This window comes from Haliotis cracherodii, unplaced genomic scaffold, assembly GCF_022045235.1.
Source record: "Haliotis cracherodii isolate W230 unplaced genomic scaffold, xgHalCrac1.p SCAF_17, whole genome shotgun sequence".
Classification (NCBI taxonomy): domain Eukaryota; kingdom Metazoa; phylum Mollusca; class Gastropoda; order Lepetellida; family Haliotidae; genus Haliotis; species Haliotis cracherodii.
This window is the reverse complement of record NW_027266272.1, coordinates 29,815,581-29,842,313: the sequence shown is the minus strand read 5'-3', so window position 1 is coordinate 29,842,313 and position 26,733 is coordinate 29,815,581. Positions and strand designations below refer to the sequence as shown.

Below are 26,733 nucleotides of genomic sequence, written 5' to 3'. Positions count from 1 at the left end.
ATAAGCAAACATGTCTCCAGTTTGTCTGGACCTGGTGCCATTGAGCTCTTGATCCTTTTAGAATTGTTTGTTTGTTTGTTGTTTAACGCCGCACTCTATGACGGCAGTATGTAAATAATCGAATTCGAACCAGACAATTTAGTGATTGATATCATGAGCATCGATCCACACAATTGGGATACGATGACATGCATCAAGAAAGACAGCGAGTCTGACCACCCGATCCCGTTAGTCGTGATTTCCGGCAAGCATAAAGACCTATTTTACCCCGAACTTTTATGGGTCTTTCAGTTCGTGTGAGTTCATTGGTGAGGCTGTCAACTACTTTGGGTATTCAGGTTTCGGGAGTCCTTTAAGAGGGTGTTCGAGACTCAGCAGTGTGGTACGCGGGACGCAAATTACATCGTATTTGGTACGATTCAATATTTAAAAAGCAACTGGCTTACGTAAGAAATCCATTATATATTTTTTTCTTCTATATTTTTTCAGTAATTTAGCTTCAAATCGCAAACTTTTCTCAGTGCTTTTGAGATTTGTTATAAAAGTACTATTCGGGATTCAGAGGTGAGCAATGAGGCTCAGTGTGATACATAAGATGGCATTCTGGGTTCAGGGGAGGAGGGGCTTGCCAGACTCATTGGTGTATGGACCTTCATAGTGAGGGCCAACGCAATCTCCGACGTTCATACAATGTTTAGGTGAGGGGCAGCCTTGCTAGTCGTTAAAGCATTGGTACGTCACGCCGAAGAACCAGGTTGATTCCCGACATGGGTACGATGAGTGAACTCCATTTTCCGGTGTCCCCCGCCGTGATGTTGCTCGAATATTGCTAAAAGCGGCGGAAAACCATACTCACTCATACAATGTTTGGAGTGTATAGCATGGGTGTGGATTTCTTCGTTATGTTCAGAAGGATGCGTCCAGGTTTAAGTATCTAAATAATCAGTATTTATTTGTACAAGAATGTGGAAGTAGTCCGTCAAAGTAATAACCAGATCACATCCCTGCCTCGATTGAGTGAGTGAGTATGGTATTGCGTCCATTTTAGCAATATCACACCAATTCCAACATGAGACACCAAATATTGGCTTCACACGGTTTACCTATGCGGAGAACCGATCCTGTTCTTTCGCCCCTTTCACACCAGGAAGGCCGCCAACGTATCTGAAACATTATAAATGATAAAGAAAGGGACGGATGACTTGAAGTTGACAAAAATTATTATAATACTGGTGGCCCAATAGGCAAATACGCGACATCGCGTCCTTGCATAGTTGCGACACTTGGTCCTGCTGGTCGTCAGTTCGAATCCCGATTTTGACCTTCTGCTTTAACCAGTTCGTAGTAAAGAACAATGGACGTTAACATATGGTACGTATTGTACCCCTGCCTGGGCGTCGGCATTACAGGGATAAAACAAGGACTGTCTGGGAGCTCTCTCTCTCTCACACACACACACACACACACACCATCTCACCACGACACCACACACACCACACCACACACATACGCTACATAATGCAAAAATACAATGCAATGGTTTTAAGCGTTCACTGAATTTCCACATCAGTCAATCAGTCACTCACTTTGGAAATTAGTCAATTAACGAGAGGAATTACAAAACAACTCGATCATTTTGATCCATGATTTGACCTTCGGTATTTGGAACATATGGAAGAACACCGCAGCAAATATAGCTACGACGGCCTGTATGTATTTTGTCAAGATTGTAACCAAACACTTCAGATTATTATTTTCCAGACTAACTTGATAGAAAACACGGTCTAAGTTTATAATCACTGAGTGAAAACAAATTGTTATACAATCCCAAGACAGTAACCGTTATTATAAGTTCATACTGCCACGGCACTATAGCTCACCAGGATCTAGTCAGCAGTTACCTGTCAACAAAGACCATCACTTTATAAAAACTGCGGTCAACATTGCTATTCAAATATTCTCAGCATAAACACAGATGACAAAAGAATTAACGACCCTTGAAGATCCGGGTTAGAATAGTTCTTCTGCAATCCATGCTTGCCGCAAGAGGCGACTAACGGGATCGGGTGACTTGGTTGATGCATTTCATCGTATCCCAATTGCGTATATCGATACTCATGATGTCAGTCAATGGATTGTCTGGTCCAGACTCGATTATTTACAGACCGCCGTCATATACATGTAGCTGGAATATTGCTGAGTGCGGCGTTAAATAACAAACAACAACAACAACAACAACAACAACAAAATAATTAACACATATGAAACAATGAACTTTTCCTAAATGTGCAAGAATGAATGTACTATTGGATAACAGTGTAACAATAATTTTATGTAACATATGAATTTACACAAAGTTTCCACTTTGCGATGTACCAGAGACCATCTATTTCATGGTCTCTGGATAAACATACCTTATAAAGAGAATATAAAGCCAAACAATATTCCAATTGTTTCACAAAAACACATGTAAATCCTCATGATTTGAACACTATATGTATGATGTCATCAAATGGAGAAACAAGCACACCAAAGTTCATATTCAGTTGTCAAGAAATCCAAATGTCATCATCGTGGGAACAAACTTGTAAAAGTTTCAGCTTCATTGGACCCAGTGAAGGATATGATGATGACGCCGGACGCCCGACCCCGGACAAGCAGGCTATGACATGAGCTCACTTGACTTTCAGTTGGGTGAATTAAAAATTAAATATTGTTCACAAGCAAACAAAGTGGAAAAAAATATATGCTCAAAAAGTTGTTTCCAATTTTTTTAAGAATTCGGAACACACAATGGACGAAAAAGTAGATCACTTACTGGGATATAACATGTTTTTAACTTGTTTGAAAAATAGGGACGGCTTCCAGCGTGTAACACTAAACGCTTCTGGGGAAAAGCACTGAGATCAGTGTTGGAAATATTTATGACTGCCATCAGGACCCACATACTAAAGAAGCTGCAGGTCCTGACTAAACACTTCAGGCCCTCATTTTAAACAATGTCGCTTATTATAAGAAACAAATCGACTCATACATTAATTGCAGCCCATAAGGACCCAAACAAGTTTGAAACTACGTACGTGACTCAATCTCAACCTGCCGCGAGCCAAGGGACAGGCGCTTATCTCGAACACTGGTAGCCATGTAAAGAGTAATCTGTCAAAACCGGGCCCTGACTAATACCGATCTCTGTCAGTCCCGTTTTCACAACGTCAATGTACCAAATAAAAACATGTGTCTAATCGGGACTTCCTTTACTCCACACCGAGGGACATGCGGCGACACAAGATCGCATGAATTCATGAATCCATCATGTCGAACCATAATTCGAGCAACACACACATTTGAGCTTCTGGCGAAGTGTTCCGCTGCAGTCATGCTGTATTCAGTGTGTTCGGGAAACCAGATGGCTAAGAGTGAGTGAGTGAGTTGGGTTTAACGCCGCTTTTAACATCATACCAGTTATATCACGGCGTGTCAGCTTAATGTGGGAGGAAAGCCCCAAGTGATGCAGGTCTAAGACGTTTACCACTTCGGTGAAACCCACGAGCACGGGTATGGTGCTGACAAACCTAGAAACATGATTGGGGCGAACCTGGATTCGAACCCACAATTATAGGTTTCTGGCGTGCCCAAGGAACGCAACTCTGCACAGCGAATCGCGGCGCCTTAGATGGCTAAGAGGTTCAAGGCGACGAAACTCGCCGTGCCGAGTTGCGTCAATAATTCGCGTCAGGATCGCCTGAATGGGGTTCGAATCTCTGATTCGTCGTGATCTTAATTTAGCATTGCCAGATTGTGGTGCGCCCAGGTAACGACCCTTGATCTGTAGATAGAATCTCAAGGATCTGATGATCGCGAGTTAGAATTCACCCCCCATAATGACATCAGATATGGTGGTCCTTAGTGTGAGTCCCAAATTCGCCTCCATAATGACAAATGACAAATGCATGGACTGCTTGTTATCTCAACGGCGTTGGGTGTAGCTCATGATATCAATCACTGTTTTATTTGGCCCAGATTCGATTATATTTACGGGCCGACGTCAAAGTAGGTATACTGCTGAGTGAGACGTTAAACGACAAACGAAACATAACGTGTTTTTCAAATTTTAAATGTATTTCTATCACCGGTCCTTCGGTTTGGTAATGGTATTCGAATAACAGAATTGTGCATGGTAACCTTCAAGTCGGGCATTCCTGTTAAAGTGGGACTGTGATCAACTATCTGGTATCGTGTGTCAAAGTCTAGACGTTGTAATTGGTACTTTGTGGAACTTAGCTTTTGTCTCTGCGTGATTAGAACCGTCGTTAATATATATCCTTCATAAAGGTTAACATTGGTTGGTCGCTTCCTGATGGTCTTAGTTTGTTAGCGTGACAGATATATATATATATATACTTTCACTGTATTGACATGTTATCAGGTCAGCTCTCGAGTGAGTGAGTGAGTGAGTGAGTGAGTGAGTGATAGTTGTTTGACACCATGTCCGCACTTTTACTAATGTTGAGGAGGTCTGTAAATCTAGACCGGACAAACCAGTGACTGTCCACTAATTCCGCTCCAGTATTCAGTCAGTTATACCACGGTGCCCTAAACCATTACCACTTGCGAGCATATATATGGTGCTGACAAACTAAAACGGATACGAATTTGAACCATGGTCATCGGATTCTAGCACGACAAAGGGATGCAACTCTGCATTGCGAAATGCAGCACCTCAGAAGGCTAGTCCATCAGAACTCTCCACAGTAACCCGCCACATATGCTATTTTAGACGTTGTCCTAGGGACCTGTTCTGAACCTTACATGCAGGGCTTTTGACGACTATTCTACCCGCGCCCTACAGAGCCAAACCATGATCCCTATTTAGTTTGTGCTTACGAAAAGCATGAGGTCATAGGGACATATTCTAACCAGGACCCCCTCACATGCAGCGCTTTAGACGACTATTCTACCCGTGCCCTACAGAGCCCAACCATGATCCCTATTTAGTTTGTTCTTACGACAAGCATGACATCAAGCATAATCGCTCTGTGGAACAGCTCCAGAACTCCTTTACATGCGGTCTTTTAAACACCAATCCACCATTGACGCTATTTTAGTCTGCCCAACAAGCACAATGAACCGAACTGGACTCTGCAGTCTTATAAAGGAACTGAACCACCTTAAAACACATTTCCTTGTAAGAGTATTAAAAGTCCAGATCCTAACAGCAATAAAATATCTGTTTGCATGTGCTTTAGATTTCATTGCGAGCCACCACATCACCAATGTATGGTGAGATTCATGTCAGAACGAGGCGTTACACGGTCGTCAGACGTGGAGATTTGCTAGTTTACCGTGTTCAATCTGGAACTTATAACTGCAGTAGATCCCAAGGCAGCAGTTACCTCTGTGGGAACGAGGGTGTAAGATTGCAATCAGTTGACTCCATTTAACGCTACTTTGCACCAAAGCCCCACATTCCGACTGGGGACACGTTTCTTGCAAGGATTTATTTTGAGGGTGTCCCTAGAGGTTCGGCCACAGAACAATGGGGGTAAAACATGCGTCATTTCCGGCTTGTAGAATTTCTCTGGAGCGATAAGTGGACGTAAGCTGTAAAAGTGATGAGTGTTTAGCGAGTTGATGACAACACTGACCTTAAAGTCAGACAGCGGTTTCAAGAACAACCCATTATAGTTCCTTCATGCAGAACAGAGCCCCAACGTCAGACAGCGGTCTCCAGAACACACCGTGATGGTTCCTCCATGCAGGACAGAGCCCAGACGTCAGACAGCGGTCTCCAGAACACACCCACCCTGATGGTTCCTTCATGCAGGACAGAGCCCAGACGTCAGACAGCGGTCTCCAGAACAAACCGTGATGGTTCCTTCATGCAGGACAGAGCCCAGACGTCAGACAGCGGTCTCCAGAACACACACACCCTGATGGTTCCTTCATGCAGGACAGAGCCCAGACGTCAGACAGTGGTCTCCAGAACACACCCTGATGGGTGCTTCATGCAGGACAGGGCCCAGACGTCAGACAGCGGTCTCCAGAACAAACCGTGATCGTTCCTTCATGCAGGACAGAGCCCAGACGTCAGACAGCGGTCTCCAGAACACACCCACCCTGATTGTTCCTTCATGCAGGACAGAGCCCAGACGTCAGACAGCGGTCTCCAGAACACCCCCTTCGTAAACCACTAATTTGCCTCGCCTAGTCTCGATTATTCCTAATGTTGCCATTATGTAACTTGAAAATATCTAGCGTAAAACTACACTCACGGTACCCTTCGGTGTTATAGAATGATTGAGTGAATATGGTTTTACGCTGCTTTTTGCAATATTCCAGCAATATGATGATCAGAAATGGGCTTCACACATTGTACCCGTCAGCGTGACGAGCGAACGCTTTAATCACAAGGTTACCCCAAAGCCCCCAGTATAGTAGACTTTCATGAGACAGTAGTATTGTACTAAAGCCGGAATAAACGATTCGTGGTCGTTGTTAATCGTACAATAAAACACTGCGCCCCTCATTGTTTATTTCTTTAAAAATAACACAGTTTTATTGTGCGATAAACAATTCCCACTCGTTTATTTCTTTAAAAAATGGTGTATAATTAAGAAATAAAAGACGAATGAAAAAAACAACATTTCATTCTTTGCGATTTTATCGCGTAGCTATCTATATTACAAGCCTAGCAACGGTTTATAATTGAGATACAATTGAGAAGAAAATAACATTACCTAATTCCGTAAGCCCAAAATAACTCAGGTGCAAAGAAAGATACATATACCAGTTTAAAAGGTTCTCGTATTAAGGCATTGGTGCGATAGTTTGTCAGAAAACAATTGCCTCATAGATCACTTACACAACTCATTATTCTTAATCTTTCTTAAGACTGTTTCCAATTTGTCGTCTCGAGTATTTGAGTCCTATTCCAAAGTTAACAACTTATGGTGCGGTTAAGGTGAGCCGCATGTAATTTGACACCAATTTGTATCCAGCTGGAGTGAGACTAAGTCTATGAAATTGCCAGTCCTCACCCCGAAACTGACAATGGCACGGTGTTAGATTTAATCAAGAAAGCTGGCTTCGAGGGTGAGGAAGCTCTTAAATCACTATTTTACAGTACTAATTTGATAAAGGGGTATTACGGGATAAAGGCATAGCAGAGAGTAGTGTGTTAGTCCCAGCTCATAGAGGTTCTCAACTGTTCTGGAAACGCTGTCTGAGGATGGGAAGAATGGCCGTTAGTGATTAAGACATTGTCATGAGTCACGAGACCCAAGGCGGACGTCTCTTTCCATGCTTCCTGATGGTTTGCCCGTGAAAACACGGCTTTCAAGTATTCCATATCTATACTTGTCACGGGGGCATGGGTGGCCCAATCATTCAAGGCACCGCAATTCGCTGTGAAGAGTTGCGTCCCTTGGACATGCCAGAAACTATGATTGTGGGTTTGAATCCCGGTTTGCTCTGATTACGTTTCTTCGTTTGTCTGCTACATACCCGTGCTCTAGGGTTTCACCAAACTAGTAAATATTTGAGACCTGCATCAATTCGGGCTCTACTCCCATATCAAGCTGAGACACAGGTGTTATAACTGGAATACTGTTGAAAGCGACGTTAAACCGAAGTTACTCACTCGAAAAACTCATTAAAAATTAAACGCGCCACTAGATTTGGGGTACCGTCGGGGGGACTACCACACATTTCATGTTTGAAGTCTTAAGTGATGAAATGATGCAATAGGATAACGGTGGAGACGTGTTATATCAATATTCCATCAATGTCACGGCGGGGGACTGTGACGATATGAGAGTACGGAGAGTACACGTTGAGGAATGTTGGCCCATTCACTTGCCTGTTAGTGTACTTGTTACTTGTTACGCTGTGCTTGTAGTAAGGGGCGACTAATGGGATCGGGTGGTCAGGCTCGCTGACTTGTTTGATGCATGTCATAGGTCCCAATTGTGTGGATCGATGCTTATGATAACACTCACTGGATTGTCTGGTCCAGACTCGATTATTTACAGACTGTCGTCATATAGCCGGAATACTGCTGAGTGCGGCGTTTAACAACAGACAAACAAACATCACACGATTAAGAGGGCCACCGGGCGTATATATATATATATATATACTGTAAAAAAAGAATTTAATGCGACATGAAAATAATGCGAGCTCTTGATTTTAGACATAAATGCGCATTTTAAAATGCGAGTGTCCATACCCTTTCCTAACAATTTATGCGCTGGATTTATGTTCTGTGTTATTTTAATTAATGTAACCTACGTAAATAAAATAAAATTACTGTGCACATTAAATCCCCTGTCCATTATTGTTTCAGTGTGAGATTCCTTCCAACAAGAAAACCCCACCCAAGGTGTATTGTACTTCAAGCAAGCTACACCCAGGCTTATGCCCTAAAATGGCGTAATGCCTGAAAGATGTATTATAATATATAGATAGATTATATGCATGCCTACTCAGTTTTCACCTGATGAAGGAGAAAGAAGTAGCCCTTTAACGTCAAGAAATAGCCTTTTACGTCTAGAAGTAGTCCTGTGAAAAGTGAAGAAGTAGCCCTTTAACGTGAAGAAGCAGTCCTGAAATGTCAAGAAGTAGTCCTGAAACGTCAAGAGGTAGTCATGGAAAGCAAAGTAATACTCCTGGAAAGTGAAGTAGTTGTCCAGAAACGTCAAGAAGTAGCCCTGACGCGTAAAGAAGAAGCCCTGAAATGTGAGGAAGTAGCCCTGAAACGTCAAGAAGTAGTCTTGAAACGTCAAGAAGTAGCCCTGAAACGTCAAGATGTAATCCTGAAACGTCAAGAAGTAGTCCTGGAAAGTCAAGAAGTAATCCTGAAACGTCAAGAAGAAGTCCTGAAATGTCAAGAAGTAGCCCTGAAATGTCAAGAAGTAATCCTGAAACGTCAAGAGGTAGTCCTGAAACGGCAAGAAGTAGTCCTGAAACGGCAAGAAGTAGCCCTGAAACGACAAGAAGTAATCCTGAAACGTCAAGAAGAAGTCCTGAAATGTCAAGAAGTAGTCCTGAAAAGTCAAGAAGTAATTCTGAAACGTCAAGAAGTAGTCCTGAAACCGCAAGAAGTAGTCCTGAAATGTCAAGAAGTAATCCTGAAACGTCAAGAAGTAGTCCTGAAACCGCAAGAAGTAGTCCTGGAGAGTCAAGAAGTAATCCTGAAACGTCAAGAAGTAGTCCTGAAACGTCATGAAGAAGTCCTGAAATGTCAAGAAGTAGCCCTGAAATTTCATGAAGTAGTCCTGAAAAGTGAAGTAGTTGTCCTGAAACGTCAAAAAGAAGCCCTGAAATGTCAAGAAATAGTCCTGAAACGTCAAGAAGTAGCCCTGAAACTTCAAGAAGTAGTTTTGAAACGTCAAGAGTGAGTGAGTGAGTTGGGTTTAACCCCGCTTTTGACAGTATTCCAGTTATATCATGGCATGTCATCTTAATGTGGGAGGAAAGCCCGAAGTGAAGACATTTATCACTTCAGTGAAACCCATGAGCACAGGTGTGGTGCTGACAAACCTAGAAACATAATCGGGTCGAATTGGGTTTCGAACCCACAATCACAGGTTTCTGGTGTGCCCAAGGGACGCAACTCTGCACAGCGAATCACGGCGCCTTAGACGACTGGGCAGCCATCCTTCCCACCTCAAACATCAAGAAGTAGTCCTGGAAAGTAAAAGTAGTAGTCCTGAAATGTCTAGTAGTAGAGAAACATTAAGAAGTAGTCAAGAAACATTAAGAAGTAGTCCTCAATTTTCATTGCAAATAATAAAGAAGTTGTGATGTTGCATGTGTTTTTGACGGGTGCCACCTTTTCGTGAACAACTGGTGTCATCACTATTTGATAGTCATGGACTCTTCTTTTGGCAGAAATTTCTTATGATTATTGAAAGGATTTTGTCTCTTTTATTCATAAAGGTTTCAGGTCTTCATTTTCATTATTATCAGATCACGCAGAGACCTACGTACCAGTATACTGGTATCTGAGTAAAAGAGAGGTGGGTTCATATTGAGACCAGGTATTTTTCCAGTTACAGCTGCAAAGCCATATATTTTTAAATTAAAACTATGGGACAAAATTTATGTAATTTTTGTGGCAGACCATTTCTTTTCTTTCCCCACAAAATGAAGCATAATTATTTCATTAAAGAATTTTCAGGGACAATTTATTAATTTCGATAAAATCCCAGGCCCCCCAAGAATATCAAATGGTCAGCCCCTAAGCACTCATTCAGAAAAACTGTACTTTATTGTGACATTTGAATATACACATAAATTTACTGCAGGCCACAAGGACCCATACAACCACGGCTGATATGAGATCTACCTGCCACAGGCCTATGGGCAGGCGCTTATTTCAAACACTGCACCAGGTACAAAGACATGGTATAAACTAAGTCCCCTAGCCTGACCACCCAGTCAATTATGTGGACCCCAAACAAGGGTTACAGGGGACTAATTCTAAATGCTTGATTGCTGTGTGAAACAGGACTCACATTACCATGGTCACCAGGCTCCTTCACAACCATGGCGCCATAGTCCAGGGGAAAGGAAAACAACATTTATCAAAACTGACGTAAAGAGAAGACAAATGCAAGACCACAAACTGTAAATTTAATGCCAATGCACCTTTTACAAGAAGATAATTATAGTAACTGCACCAAGCATTTTCACATGCAACATGTCAAGGTAGGTGCAGTCTCTCAAGGTAATAAATAAGACTCACAGTACACAACAGAATTACAGCACATTCAGCTGTTCACCGGTAAGTTGTGTTGGCATGGGATGGTATATTGTGAAGCGATTGTTGTTGGTATGGTATGGTATGGTATGGTATGGTATGGTATTGTATGGTATGATAGTATGTTGTGTCAATATTGGTATTGGGGGCGGTCGGGTAGCCTAGTGGTTAAAGCGTTCGCTCGTCACGCCGAAGACCCGGGTTTGATTCCCGACATGGGTACAATGTGTGAAGCCCATTTCTGGTGACCCCCGCCGTGATATTGCTGGAATATTGCTAAAAAAAAGGCGTAAAACCATACTCACTCACTCTCTCAATATTGGTATTGTATATTGTGATGGTATGTTGTGTTGGCATGGTATGTTGTATTGGTTTGGTGTGGTAATGGTATATTTGGTTGGTATGGTATGTTGGTATGTCTACGTCAGATTGCTTGCAGTTAGACAGCAACAGAAAATGGCTCCACCAATGGTCAGGAATCAAACTATGTTGTACTACAAGTCTTTTGTTAAGTTTCACATGTTTCTACTATTAACTGGACGTGACCTTTTTTTGAAAGACAAAACTATATGTTGTAAAAATTGTTTGTGTATTGTGTTTGTTGAACTATTTTGCAGTGGTTGATTTGTTTAAGAAACTACTGATAACACTATTACACATAAGCATTGTTCTTATTCCACTTCACATCCTTCATCAACAGACTACACAAGATTCCTCAATCAGGCTCTATCTCTGATCTATCAGAGCAGTCAACACTTACCACAATACACCTACATGCTCTTGATACAATCATGGCTACTGTTATTTGAGTTCCCTGTCAAATGCTCCTGCTGCTTCTTCATACAAAAAGATGTTACCATCTAAAATAACATACACCGCTCCTTGTCCAATTGTCTTCAGGTACTGATGGAATCTAAGACACATAGTAAAATTAAATCAATGTCAAAATATAACTGTCTCCAAAAGATGCATGGAAATTCAGGATACAAGACACTAAACGACTGGTGGTTGTTGTTTATCATACAGAAAACACTGCAGGGAGAATTAACCATGAGGTGCACACCCTGGTTTATTCCCTCTGCCGTGCTTTAAAGTGCTATATGCAACTATTTAAATAATGTTAACCCCCTGAAAACAATCTGACCTTGGAAATGTTGAACAAGTCTATTTTATGATCAGGGGAGTTAAATTTGGTATTTCCCGGATATTCATTTACAGGTCGATTATCTGTACCTTTTCTCTAAATATCGATACACATATCTCTCCCACTTTTAGGTGCAATCAATTGGCCATTGTGTTTATCTACGTTGCCCAGTTACGTCTATGGAAACAACTCACCAGATATGTCCTGCTAAAAAAATAACTTTGTCCAAGTTACGATGTCATGAAATTGCAAGCTCATGTTCGAATCTCCATAAATGACATCATGATAGAATGTTTCATGATAATAAACCATGCTTTGTTCTTCATTGTTCTTTGCGATTTATCACGTAGCTATCTTACATAAGACAGTATAGGAGTCTATACATACTACTCAAAACAAGTTAAAGAACACCCACAGTTGTAGGCTGTGTTGCAATACAAACCATGACAGAATAACTATATTCATACTAAAATTATCTGGAACTCTTTAACTCCTTTTTAGTAGTATATCACTGACTGACTGAGTATGGTTTTACGCCGCTTTTAGCAATATTCCAGCAATGGGCTTCACACATTGTACCCACGTCGGGAATCGAACCCGGGTCTTCGGCGTGACGAGCGAACCCTTTAACCACTAGGCTACCCGACCGCCCCTAGCAGTATATCATAAACTGGCAGTTGATCAATTAGGATGCCAAACTTTAGTAACTTCTTTGTTTGAATGTTGTTGATGGAGGAACAAGCCTGTCACATACTGGCAATGACATTAACATGCTTTACCTGTTGTCAGTTATCACTAGACAGCGCGAACATAATCAAAACCCAGTGCCACACAATGTAGTAAATCTGTTCTATTTCTTTGTTTAGAAATCAATCAATAACAATCTGCCTGATGATATGTCATACTTCATGTCCACATGTCCCATCCTCGAGTATCCAGGCTACCATGTCTTCATTTGATTTTGATAAATACCTCCATTCTCCATTAAAGCTTCATTTTGGGAAACAACATCACCATCACCATCACTCTTATCACCATCTTAGCTCGGAATATCTTTCACTCGTGAGTAATTTGACAGGACAGCATGTCAGTTGAATGGGTCTCATCCTAACGGGTACCCATTCACTGCTGGAGAATGGCAAATAAAACAAACTTCCCATACAAGTCTTAATAAACATGATAAACATGACTGCAATGATTAACTCTCGTTTCAAAGTTATGCAAAAATAGTAACAACACAAGAAACGTGCTTCAAATTAAATTTGAGAGACAATACCATACAATTCACATTTTCCAGTACATATAACACATCAATCTAATCAAAAATGTCGGTGGCCATATAAACGTTATCGAACTCGGTTATGATACAAGCCTATATGACCTCAAAATTTCTCCGGGAACTTGTTCCATAAAAGGAATAAGTCATGAATATTAATGACCCAACGACCTAGTTTTGCGATGTTTGTACAAGTGAGTCCTGCTGTAGTTTCTACGTGTTTGTATATTCTTCTCCAATTAAAAGTCACAATACTCATTTTAAATAGACAAAATAGTAGTTCTTGATACAGATTTTTGACGTAGTACATATTCTCTACAACAAGTGCGTTAGTTTCAAATGTGGGCCCACCTCAAACTTTCGATTAGGCAAACGGAGTCAGCTCCCTTATCGAACCACCGATAATGAGGTTCCACCCATACACAAGTCAAAAGGAACTTGTAGTGTAACCACTGAGTTATTGGGATTTTTTGTCGTTAAACAGTGTATCACATGACTAACCATGGGGGTCTGGGTCGTACTGTGGGTCCCCGGTTCCTACTCGGGACCCACCCGACCCAAGAGCCTGAGTTACCCATCCCAGCCCTAGTCCCAATATATTGTTTGTTTGACTGACTCGGAGTAAAACAGACCTTCTACTCTGATACCACTCTGTATGGAGACCTGGTGAGCATCACATCAGCTGAACCCTGTGCAAACTTTGAAGGATGCATAGATTCTTGAGCAAGTCAGATTCCCCGTAATTTCTTCACGATCTCAATTTGGAAATTTCTATCTTTAAAAAGAGAACACACATGAAACACAAGTGTACCCTCGATAGCATGTACACATGTAGGACACAATTTGGGTGGAGATGCCATGGCGTTAAGAAACGACAGGGTATGTAAATATCCACAACAACATAATAGTGTGAACTGTATTATTTTCCATTTGGAACTGCCCATTTTTGTTTGTTTTCAAGATACAGAAATAAGATATGCTGCTCTGAATGTTTCACTTGCACATACAAAATATTTAGATGTTCAATGCTGATTGCTTCCTATATGTTAGATCTCCATGCAGAGTTGAATAGTATAGGAGCAAGGATCTGTATTGAATGAGATTGAACTCCTGTTTGAGATCACAACCCTATTACCAGAACACATATCAAATAACAGTACAGCGCATTGTTACCATGGTTACAGGAGTATTTTTAACACTGTAAAACAAAACAGTACCACACCCACAAGCAAGAAAATCCCAGTTTGGGGTAGAATCAGTCCAGTTGTAGGTTGCTGGTAAGGTATAGTAGAGCAGTAGTAGTTTCATTGTTAGGCATGACGCTGTACGCCTGCCGGAGGCCGTCAGTCGACTGGTCGTAAGACTCCTCCATTGAAGCACTGATAACGTCTTGAACTAGAGTGGGCTGCTCCGTGACAGTGTGAACAGTCTGCAGAGCATCTGCATCCACCGTTGTCAGCTGCTCCACGGCCAGGTTCTGCATCTCGCGCATGCCCGGAGTGTCGTGAGTCCGTACATGGCGGCGCAGAGCGTACTTAGTGTTGAAGCGTTTGCTACACTTATCACAGCCGAAGGACCGGGGATTCACATGAATTGTCTGGATGTGTTTTTTCTGCACGTTCTGAGTTTTGAAGGAAGCTCCACAGTGATCACAGAGGTATGGTCGCTCGGTCGAGTGCATGGTCAGGTGTTCCGCCAGGTGTGACTGCATAGAAATCAAAGGTAGGTATAGTGGTTGTTCACATGCTTATTAAGATAATATAACAATTCAATATGGAATAATAATAACAACAACAACAACAACAACAACAATAATAACAATAATAATCTGTGTTTTCAGGGCTCACATTTCAGTGAACAGACATTAATCCCTTGACCCCTTCCCGTAGTTCTCCCGATCTCAAATTACCTGCCCCTGATTTTCATTAATATTCTCCCGACTGATCAAATGTTGAGATACGGAAAAATGGAAGTGGGTAAGAGAAGTGACTGGAAACCAAAGCCAACGACAGACTCTCATGACTGAAGACTGTGTTTTCATTTTCAAAAATACATAATGTTTTCATTTCCATGCCATGAACAAATGGTCTTACTCATCTATATAAGGTTTCAGCTCCCCGAGCCCTGTCGTTTTCTGAGGAGTGAGAACTTTACAGATTTTCAAAGTTTGATTTTTTTCTGATTTTTTTTTTTTTAATATTCTTATGTCACTGGAATGATAAAATCTACATCATATCAATGATCTCAGATTCCTAGACCTCATGGTTTTCAAAAGATATATATATATACTTATTTTAAACATGTTTAAACCATGTAAACAAGTTTAAAAGAAAATATTTCTTTTTAATGCCATGACCAAATCTCAGTCTTATTATGACATGTTTGATACCTGACATCCTACTGAAGATTCGGGATCAGTCCTTCATCATTTGGGAGAAGAACAGACCGACAGGACACCACATCCTTTGAGTGAGTGAGTCTGGTTTATGCTGCTTTTAGAAATATTCAAGCAGTATCATGGCAGGGAACACCAGAAATTGGCTTCACACATTTTACCCATGTGGGGAATCTAACCCAGGCCTTTGACGTGATGGGTGGACGCTTTCGCCACAAGACTACACCACCAATCCTCACCCTTCAAGCTTAAAACTAAGACAAGAAACACAAACCTGAGATCGGAAGCCTTTCCCACACTGCTTACAATGGAAAGAAAAGTTTCTGTCTTTACGATCCTGATGAGTCAGTTTATGTTGAGCTAGTGTGTCTGGTCGTTTGAAGGCCATTCCGCACAGATCACATAAATAAGGCCGACTGTTTCCATGGACATTAGCACGATGCCGTAGATAGTGCTCTTTGCGATAAGTCAAATATTCACAGTCAGGGCATGGATAGCTCAGCTTCAACCCTTCAAGTTCACCAGTTGTCAAATGTATCTGAATGTGGCGTGCCATCAACGAGTCTTGGCTGGTTCTGTAGTTACACTCAGGACACTTCAGATGGGCTGATTTTTTGGGTGTGTGTTTCAGCCGCTTGTGTTTAAGAACCAACTTGGCATTGTCTGCCTTGTAAGGACACTGTTCACACTTGTGTCCCTGTCCACTGTGGGTGATCTCGTGTCTGCGCATGACACTGTAGCGGATGGCGATGAAGTTGCACTGACTGCATGGGTACAGACGAGTGTTCTTCTCATGGAGAACCATGTGTTTGCTCAGGTGACTCTCTCGCTTTGTCTTGAAGGAACAAATCTTGCAGAAGTACTTGAATGGTGTTCTCAGCTCGTATTTCCTTCTGCTTTTTGCTCTTTCCTGTATTCGTAACTCGTCTGAAAAAGACATTACAGGATACAAGTAACAAATTGTTACTACTACTATAGTGTTTCAATTAGGTTAAAAAAAAAAAATAGTCTTGGCTCGTAGACACTGCCCGCATCATAATAGAGTCTGCTGCCTTTTTTGTTTTTATTTCCATTTTCAAAAGAATAAAAAAAATCCTGATATGCAAAAACAATGTGTTCCAAAATATCACACAATTACTTCCTTTTACATGGGTACTGCTTTACTGCACATCTGATGTTAAGGTCACAGCGGCAATAGGAGTTTGTATGCTTGTTTATATTGGGACGCCCTTTCCCAGGTTGATGGTACACAACAGTTTATTTGGTTACATACTAGTTTGAACAAGCAACAACAAAAAACACCGCCGGCCCGCACTATATTTTCAAAAGCCATTGCCTGAGAACCAATCCTTTCTCTTTTTAGGCCTTAAGACTTTGACAGGTAACTCAGTAATCACTTCGGCTGGTCCTGAGTGGGATCCAGACATCCACAGGAGTCACATGCTACATTGTTTAATGACAAAAACAATAAAATGTCACAGTCTCACAACAAGGCACTAATCTTTTCATTCCCTGCGACTGTGCACACATTCCTTCAGATTTTCAATCAAACTTGCTTGAACTAAAATTTGTTGCTTTTGTGTATGAGGGAGTAGGGTTTATGCCCCTTATAGCATATATATCACAGCGGCGGACATCGTAACTGTGCTTCACACATCGTTGTAACAATTGGGGTATCAACCCAGGTCTTCGGTTTGATGAAAGAACACATGATTAACCATCAGGCCATAGTTTAGTTTTAGCCATTTTCCATGACAATACTCTTCCTACATTCCTTTGGTCTGACAGATGTTGACAAGTATATGGTGAAGGTGAGGTGTGTCTGCACGTACTAGTTCGGATTCCAGGGAGATTTGGTCAAGAGACTTAAAGTGTGGATTGGGTGATCACATGTGTGACCTTGCTTTGTGTCTTCATGTTCCAGACCTGAACATTTACAGGTGTGCAGTGATATTCCTGGAGTACTGCAGACTGCATCTTAAATCTCTCTCTCACACACAGACACACACACACACCACAGACACACCACACACACACACACACACACACTCACTACCTGCATCGCCTGTAGCAGTTCCTCCTCCTCCAGCTCCACTGCTGGTGACCTTCACCTTGTCCCCCTGGGACTTGGGAACCCTCTTGGGATGCAGCATCTTCCTGTTGCGCTTTGTTCGCCGAGGTTTGTATTCCTCGTCCTCCTGGTCCATGTCCCCGAGCTGCACACAGCCACTGTAGCGGAGGGGCTGGTGGACCTCCCGCCCATGGGACGACACGAGCGGCACCAGCAGGTTACAGTTGGTGCCCTTGCTGTCCTGCTCCACCTTCACGTCACATGCAGCAGGGCTGTCCTCTTTGTTGTCATCAACAAATTCTAATCTGAAATAAAGTAAATATTAATATTGCCTGCTGTACAAAATTCCAGGGCACAAAAGGACTAGAATAATGCATGTACACACAGGTGATGTTACTTGCTACTTGTCTTCCTTTTGACCCTGTTTGGGTTTCTAGGATAAGTCCCTGGGACAGATATCAAGGATTGCTAGCCCCACCTTCTTTCAGACATTTTATTCTATGCTGACAGTCAGCCTCTGAGTTTCAAAATCCTGGATCTGCCTCTTTGTGTTACATTACAACATACATTACTTGTCGACCTCTGAAGCCCCAGCTACGATTTCAGTACAGAAAAGGTCCCCAGTTCCCCCAACCAATGAGGACCAGGGAGTTACCATGGTAACAATGCGTGACCCAAGGCATGGATCTTTGCTCATGCTGTCAACCATGCTCCCCACTTGTCTGAGGGTGGGGTGTTGAGTAGAGGAATGGACGTCCCTTTACATGTCCTTGTACATGTTTTAAATGACCCTCCCCAAAAATGTGTATTAGTTTATATGACCCTTCCCAGAGACTGTCATATTTTCTAATCCCCTGATCCACTGACCATCCCGACCTCCATAATAAATTACCTTTATGTTTACAAGCCAGTGATGACAGTCATGACGCCGAATACTCTAACCCCAGCTAAATTATTTTCTTTGTAACTTTGAATTTCTATTTCATTTCAACTAGCATGAAATAGGAATAATAAGAATGTACGGGGAAATTTGGGAGATTTTCCATTTCTATGCAATCTCGAACAAACCTGATTAAACAAACATAAAGGTAACTTCATTTGGGTAAACTGGACAGACATAAACCTTTTCAAAATGCACAATGATGGCATTCCCAAAGACATACACAAAAATATAAACGTGACAACATTTGGGGTTAGTTCATTCTTGTAATGGCCGCTTCCACGCTGACGGCAGCGATGTTGCCGAGAGTGTAATGAAGGTGTCACAAGCTGGGAAGGAGCTGTCAGAACAGCATACAAGGGATCCAAAAATCATGAGTCATTTTTACCCTGGCATTGACTTTGACAACAACATGTCCAAAATACATATGTAGCCAATCTTATTCATTACTATTACATCCTTTAGCAGAAAACAGCGAGAGTAATGTGAGCTCTTTTGGGATCCCATGAATTTGCCTTACTAATACAATGATTATTGTAACCATAAATCCACTCGTAAGTTTGTTTGTGATGCATTTCATAGCTAGATACAATACTAAGGTAACGATACCATAAATGCATCTTCTATATCTCCAGGGCTCGCATTTCAGTCAACCTCCACTAACCCCTGGATCCATTCCCGTGGTTCTCATAATCACTGTAGAGACTTACCTCGTTTTTGTACAGAAGGGCATCATGGCCTGCAGTTTGTTGTAGACACGGACCAACATGCTGACGTTGCCGATGATGGTGTAGTCCTTCTCCCTGTCGATGTTGAGGTGAGTGCGGACATCGGCCTGCACCTCGTCTAGCAGCACCGAGTGACTGCCTGGTATAGCGTGCAGCAGTGCAGCGGACAGGGTAGCTGACACTTGACAGAAGATCTCTGGCTGGAACGGTCAAGGCTCTCATTGAGTGAGATGTGTTTTAAGCCGCTTTGTACAGTATTCCAGTTATATCACAGCATGGAAGGAAGGTGGGAGGAAGGCCCAAAGTAATGCAGGTTTCAGATGTTTACAACTTTGGTGAAACCCACAAGCACAAGTATGGTGCTGACAAACCTAGGAACATAATCAGGGCCAGGCTAACAGGGGTTAGAACCTACGATTATAGGCTTCTGGTGTGCCCAAGGGCCAAAACTCTCAAAACTCTGCACAGTGAATTATAAGACACCTTTAACAATTGGGCAACTCCCCCCGCTACAACCCCCCCCCCCCCCATCAGTTACCTCAGTTACACATTATAATCTTCATCATGTCTTCTTTTATGCTTATCATTTACACAAGGCCTCATTATAAATTATTTGGTTCACAGATTCTTTTTCAAAACCATTTGGATGATACAGCCTGAGGTCATGGTGGATGAAATACATGTAGAAATATTTTTTTTCAAAGCATGTCTTTTAAGTATTAGCATTCGGGGATGAGGAAAGAGATAGAACAAAAGAGGTTTTCTGGAATGACAAGTCACTGAGTTACTTCCCTTCCCCCATATGCCTGTTGGTCAAGTTGTTGCTGATTTAAGTCACAGACTTGACATGAATAAAGTAAAATGTTTTAAATACTATACAGTTATACAATGTGTGAACTTTGGGGGCTGTTGAGCTGTTAAACAAGTAATCAAAACAATATCCGTGATACCTAGGAAATAAAGGCAATCAAGGCAAAGGCATACCTAAATTATGGGTAGTTTGTAAAATGATCGTATTTTCATATCAATTTTGCTATAATTTGAAATAAATAATTAACAAATATTACCCCCTTTTTCACTGTCAAAAGTAAATTAATGTATCAAAAGTTAAAGGTTCTTTAACATGTTAAAGTGGAGTTCAACGAGGCAACATTTCATTGAACCTTTTCATAGAACCATCGACAATATACGTACAAAAATAATGTAAGAGGATGAGTAACGGGATTGTTAATACCTGCCACAAATGAGATAATCCAATAGACATGCTAGATACCTACAAATATTTGACAGCAGCATTATTTTGCTAATCTCAGGTTAACATTCCTACTTTGAACTTACAGTAAACTCTTCTCTGTTCAGATTTGCTGGTTCAGTCCGAGTGTCCGAAGCCCCTGCTTGAAGCTGCACCTGAACCGATGTCTCTACTGACCCCTTGACCAATGCCTCCTCCACCACTGCTGAGAAGGTCGCTGTAGGCACTCCAACAACATCATCCACAACAGTGTTGCCCGGGAAATGACCTTGGCCATCAATCTGAGCATCGATTACGTTCTGGGCAACAAGAGATTCTTCCAGCTTTGGAGCAACATCCTCAATGGCTGTGATGTGGCTACCTTGTTCAATGGACTCGATGTCAGCGGCTCCATCAATCTGTTCCAAGTTGAAGGGCAGGGTGTGGAAGGTGATGAGAGTGTTCTGTGGCACCAGCGCCCACTGAGACTGAGAGGAGTTGAAGTCCCCACCAATAGATGTCGCCACAGACACAGCATCCGGATCACCAACACCAACATTCTCTTCACTTTGTCTGGAGAACAGATGACAGTCAAACAATATCTAGAGTCACAGCTGAAAGGGCTCAATTTAAGGAACTAGATATAGCTTGCGCCTGGCCATATTCCCAAGGCAGGGAGCTAACTGACTGTAAAAGTCCAGTTTCAACCCTCGCCGAACTAGGCTTGTATTTCTGGGTTCGATAGAAGCGCCACCAGAGGCTATTCAAGTTACCGTATGTCCCTTCTAGTCCCTCCTATTGACCAATCAGACTCCACCTCTCATATCACTTGGATTTGCTTCAAACAAAATGGGGGGGGGGGGGGGGGGGGGGGGTGGTCACGGGTGGCCCAGTCGTCTAAGGCGCTGCGATTCGCTGTGCAGAGTTGCGTCCCTGGACACGCCAGAAACCTATGATTGTGGGTTCGAATGCCGGTTCGCCCCAATTATGTTTCTAGGTTTGTCAGCACCATACCCGTGCTCGTGGGTTTCACCGAAGTGGAAAAAGTCTGAGACCTGCATCACTTGGGGCTTTCCTCCCACATTAAGCTGACGCGCCGTGATATAACTGGAATAATGTTAAAAGCGGCGTTAAACCCAACTCACTCACTCACTCAAACAAAATGGCGTCGCCAAGTGAAGACGATCTGATCAATAATCAAGATCTATATTGTAATAAAATGGTTCTTACTTTGTGAAGTGCATCAAATCACATGAGCACCGTGAGTAAAAACATGTTGTTGCTGAATTGTTGGTACACATGCTTTGCAAATCCTGCAATTGACAGAAATCTGCACAGCAATTTACAAACCGGATGTTGATTTTGCTACGCAATTTTGATCGAACTATACATAGACTTGTTTGTCTAGCTAAAGTATAATTCCATAAGACCATAATTCCAGCCTAGATTGGCCTCGGGAAGATGGCACTTGGTTCATGCTGACAAACTTTCTTAACAAAACTTGGAAGCAAATAAATCATATGTGTCTTTGACCCCTTGGTTATTGCTGCTCTTTCAAAATCTGTGTCACTGGACTTTTTAGCAAAATTCATGCATAATCATGTTTTGGCCTGGTTAGATCAATTAATATGTGTGAACTTTCTCTAAAAAGTCCTGTTTGCTAATATTGTTTTTTCGCCCTACCTTAAGAATACAGTACCACAAACTTTTCAAACACATCACAATACCCAATGACGTAATTTGTTGTACTTTTTGTCAGTCACACCGGCAAAACCATGTCCTGTGACGTCTAGTCATTGAATGTGCATAAGCTCCTCTCAGTGATCGATCATTTCGACATGCATGCACAGGAACGCAGTTAGGTATATTATATTTGCGCTGAACACATCCAAACGTCACCAAAGTTCCGATTAGATACCCCGAACTATATCCTTAGCCCTTGGATCCCCTTTACGATCATTAGGGTTAGGTACCCATTTAGTGGCTATAAGATTACCCGAACTCTATTCTCAGCCCTTGGATCCCCTTTATGATCAATCAATCCTAGCTTTATGATCATTGGGGTTAGGTACCCATATTAGATTACCCGAACTCTATCCTCAGCCCTTGGATCCCCTTTACGATTAATCAATCCTAGCTTTATGATCATTGGGGTTAGGTACCCATATAAGATTACCCGAACTCTATCCTCAGCCCTTGGATCCCCTTTACGATCAATCAATCCTAGCTTTATGATCATTGGGGTTAGGTACCCATTTAGTGGCTATAAGATTACCTGAACTCTATCCTCAGCCCTTGGATCCCCTTTACGATCAATCAATCCTAGCTTTATGATCATTGGGGTTAGGTACCCATTTAGTGGCTATAAGTTTACCCGAACTCTATCCTCAGCCCTTGGATCCCCTTTACGATCAATCAATCCTAGCTTTATGATCATTGGGGTTAGGTACAGTACCTGTTTGGTGGTTATTTTAGATTCAATAATGGCTCCTAATATTCTTCACACAAAAACATGGAGAAAGCAGGATGAAATGGTTTAGTGTCAAATATTTTGGCGACTGGAAACTGTCCTGGAACAGTCACAAAAGCCAATTTCAACCGCTACATTTCTTCAGTAATGGCATGACTAGGTAAATTTGCACTCAGTTTCACCGTGTGGCCGTAGCTCAGTCGGTTAGCTGTCGGGCCTACAATCTGACGGTTGCATCCGAGGATTCTCACAAATGCTGGTTGCTTAAATTGTCTTTGAGAGAAAACTAGTGGTACTGTATTCTAAAGCTGCTCCATTTTTTTCTTCAACTGGTATGGTCATATATTTTTTAATCATTGTCTTAAGTCGTTTTTGATGACATCCTGCATATTCTTAGTGACATCATTAGAACAATATTTGTTTGTTTGTTTGTTGTTTAACGCCATATGACAGCGGTCTGTAAATCATTGAGTCTGAACCAGACAATCCAGTAATTGACATCATGAGCATCGATCCACGCAATTGGGATACAATGACATGCATTAACCAAGTCAGCCTGACCACCCGATCCCGTTAGTCGCCTCTTACGACAAGCATAGTCACTTTTTACAACAAGCATGGGTTGCTGAAGACCTATTCTACCCTGGATCTTCACGGGTCCATTAGAACAATAATAATGGGTTATTTGGCATGTGTAGCCAGTGTTGGTCCTTGAGATTGCAGGTGCAATACAGTTACTATTATTAATAGTAGCCTCCAGACTAGCCTAAATCTTCAACTTGTAACATTTTGTTGAGTGTCACTAGGGCTTGGATGGCTAACTCGGGTACCCGGGTTCTGGTGGGTACTGAGTCGGACCCGGGTACCCTCAGCATTGCTCAGGACTACCCGGACCAATGGTTAGTAACCTGATAAAGTTTAAGGACAAAAATTCACTGTAACTCCAAGGTTACCATGGGCGGATACAGAGAGGGGTGCGGGGGTGCGCAACCCCCATTTTTATTTCGAAAAAAATCTTTATTTCTGTAAAAATTACCACCAAAGACAATAAATAGATCTTAATTGTGCACCCCCCCTTTTCGAAAAAGCTGTATCCACCCATGGTTACACTACAAGTCGCTAATGTTCGCATTTCCTTCTCTCTATGCACGCACTTCTTGTGACTTTCATATGTTTTGAGTAAAGATAAAGCTTCAGTCAACTATACAGTGTATGCATAACCAGATGCTATTTCTTTGTATCCCCTTGTTATGGGTATTCGGACGCTTAGAAACATTCGTAGTTTTCTCCCAAATCACATGAACAACTGTAAAACATCCCATTCACTTATAAAAGACAACTTTCTGTTAAAAATAAGCCATCATCTGGCTATTTACAATGTCTGTTGATGTTACATCGAATAGGCCCAAATCGCGATTAACATTGCCGTCCGAACACCTATTATCATGATGATCCGACGATATGCATTACTATCAAAATAGTTTTGGCCAGGCTCCAGTAAAACAATTCTCAATCGGACATTTTGTACCCAACTTTTGAGAGCTACAGCAGGTACCCGGGTAGGGTCGGGTACCCGGCTAGTAAATTTGGACTCGTACCAGGCCTAAGAGTTACCCAATGAATTTCGAACATTTGTGTGATTTTGTCAGTGTTTCTCCACAATGACTAGTTTCAACATTCATTGATTTAGTCGATTCTGTTACACATAAATTACTACAGCTAGTGATTAACACAATGCAGAAACATTTACTCATATTTGTCACAGAATAAACTTTTGAGAACCGACCGCTTGACCCTGTCAGCGTGAAATAGCATCGTAGAACATGAAACTCACGGTGCAAGTGTTGGTTCAGTTTCCTCTTCCATTCCAGAGACACAAGCAGAATAGTAGACAACTATAGCTAATGACTTATTTCTACCGACGGTGTGAACTTGAAGATGACGGATTCAGTCGCCATAATCCCTTACGGATGCCATTTTACTGTTGGAACTGAATGGCGTTGCCTGAAAAGGAAATTGAATTTCAGTTACAAACCAGATTATTGATCTTTCTGCCATCTTGTGAAATATTTAGGTTGTTTCTAGTTGTACTTACATTACTGATAATCGCCTTACTTAGCTCGTAATGTTACAACACGTTTGTGAAAAGACAGAAGAGAAATCCTGTGATTCGGATTATGATACCGGAATAATTACTGAAAATATATCATTTTCATTCGGCATTTTCGCACACAACATTATTTTTCATTAACTTTCATGCTTTAACTAAGGACTTAAATACTATCATGTGTGAAAATAACAAAGATATGACGACATCCGAAAAACAAAGTCCAACAAAAAACGTTATTTACGTCCACACCATTTCCCGGATTTTAACATGTTTTCAAAGGGAAGTAATATCAATTTTCCGTTGCCGGAATACCACTAATAGGTGGAACATATAATATATTACGTGCGCTTTAATTTTCTATTCAAAACGGGAATCGGATAAGTTTGTACGAGGCATGAACTGGATACGTCATTGTCAAAACGTCATATGTTTATCTCCCGCACTAATTCACTACCTTAGATTCGTTTAGACCCGATTCGAAAAAAATAAGACGCTTAAAGTAGCTGTCCAATCAAATTATTCTCGCGAGTGATATAAATTCTGTGCGAAAATAAAGATGGAAGCGATTTAATTTCGATATAAAAAAGGAAATGATCATGATGTGTTGGTGATTTTTAGGTATTTAGTGCTATATTTGATGTTTCCAAGTTACTATTTAAATGTATTTCTACTTAAATTATTGTTACCCACGACGTCACATGATACTCGTGTTATACACGTATTTCTGCTAATCGTTGTTAAAATTCAGATAAGAAAATACCAGTATCTCTAACATCCTGAACAATCGAAATGTATGTATATCCGTATTTAAACAGCGGTTTAAACTGTCCAGGCTATACAACATAAGATAGGTTTGCTTTTGTAATCTAGTAGTATTCATTTTAAGGATTTTACACCAGCACGAAATACATTTGAAAACACTGGTAATATAGATGGAGCGTCTCCCACAATCACCTGTCAACTGCCAGAATAAACCACTTTACATATCATCTGAAAACTGGCAGTATAAATAACTGCCACGGTAAATGACTTTACATATCTGACAACTTCTGGTGTAAATCACTTTACGTATCTGAAAACTGCTGGTGTAAATCACTTTACGTATCTGTTAACTGCTGGTGTGTATCACTTTACATGTCTGACAACTTCTGGTGTAAATCACTTTACGTATCTGAAAACTGCTGGTGTAAAACACTTGACATATGTGACAACTGCTGGTGTAAATCAATATACGTATCTGACAACTGCTGATGTAAATCAATATACATATCGGACAACTGCTGGTGTAAAGCAATATAAGTGTCTGACAACTGCTGGTGTAAAACAATATACGTGTCTGACAACTGCTGGTGTAAATCAATATACGTATCTGACAACTGCTGGCATAAATCACTTTACGTATCTGACAACTGTTGGTGTAAAACACTTTACATACGTGACAACTTCTGGTGTAAATCACTTCACGTATCTGCCAACTTCTGGTGTAAATCACTTTACATATCTGTCAACTTCTGGTGTAAATCACTTTACGTATCTGACAACTGCTGGTGTAAAACACTTTACATACGTGACAACTTCTGGTGTAAATCCCTTTACGTATCTGACA

At 41.4% G+C, this 26,733-nt stretch overlaps 2 protein-coding genes across 2 annotated transcripts; both read right to left on the bottom strand.

The window, feature by feature from the left end:
• Positions 1-8,483: 8,483 nt before the first annotated feature.
• LOC139464777 (uncharacterized) lies at positions 8,484-10,550 on the bottom strand. The gene is made up of 2 exons (XM_071246286.1): positions 10,518-10,550; positions 8,484-9,296 (listed from the first exon to the last, which is right to left on the bottom strand). The coding sequence occupies exons 1-2, from the start codon at positions 10,548-10,550 to the stop codon at positions 8,484-8,486; spliced, it is 846 nt and encodes a 281-aa protein (XP_071102387.1).
• A 2,003-nt stretch (positions 10,551-12,553) lies between these two features.
• On the bottom strand, positions 12,554-25,197 carry LOC139464601 (uncharacterized). Its single transcript, XM_071246124.1, has 7 exons — positions 25,113-25,197; positions 24,852-25,021; positions 20,655-21,120; positions 19,299-19,516; positions 17,634-17,953; positions 15,852-16,504; positions 12,554-14,887 (listed from the first exon to the last, which is right to left on the bottom strand). Exons 2-7 carry the CDS (start codon positions 24,881-24,883, stop codon positions 14,438-14,440), a joined length of 2,139 nt encoding a protein of 712 aa, XP_071102225.1. The 5' UTR covers positions 24,884-25,021; positions 25,113-25,197; the 3' UTR covers positions 12,554-14,437.
• Positions 25,198-26,733: the final 1,536 nt, after the last annotated feature.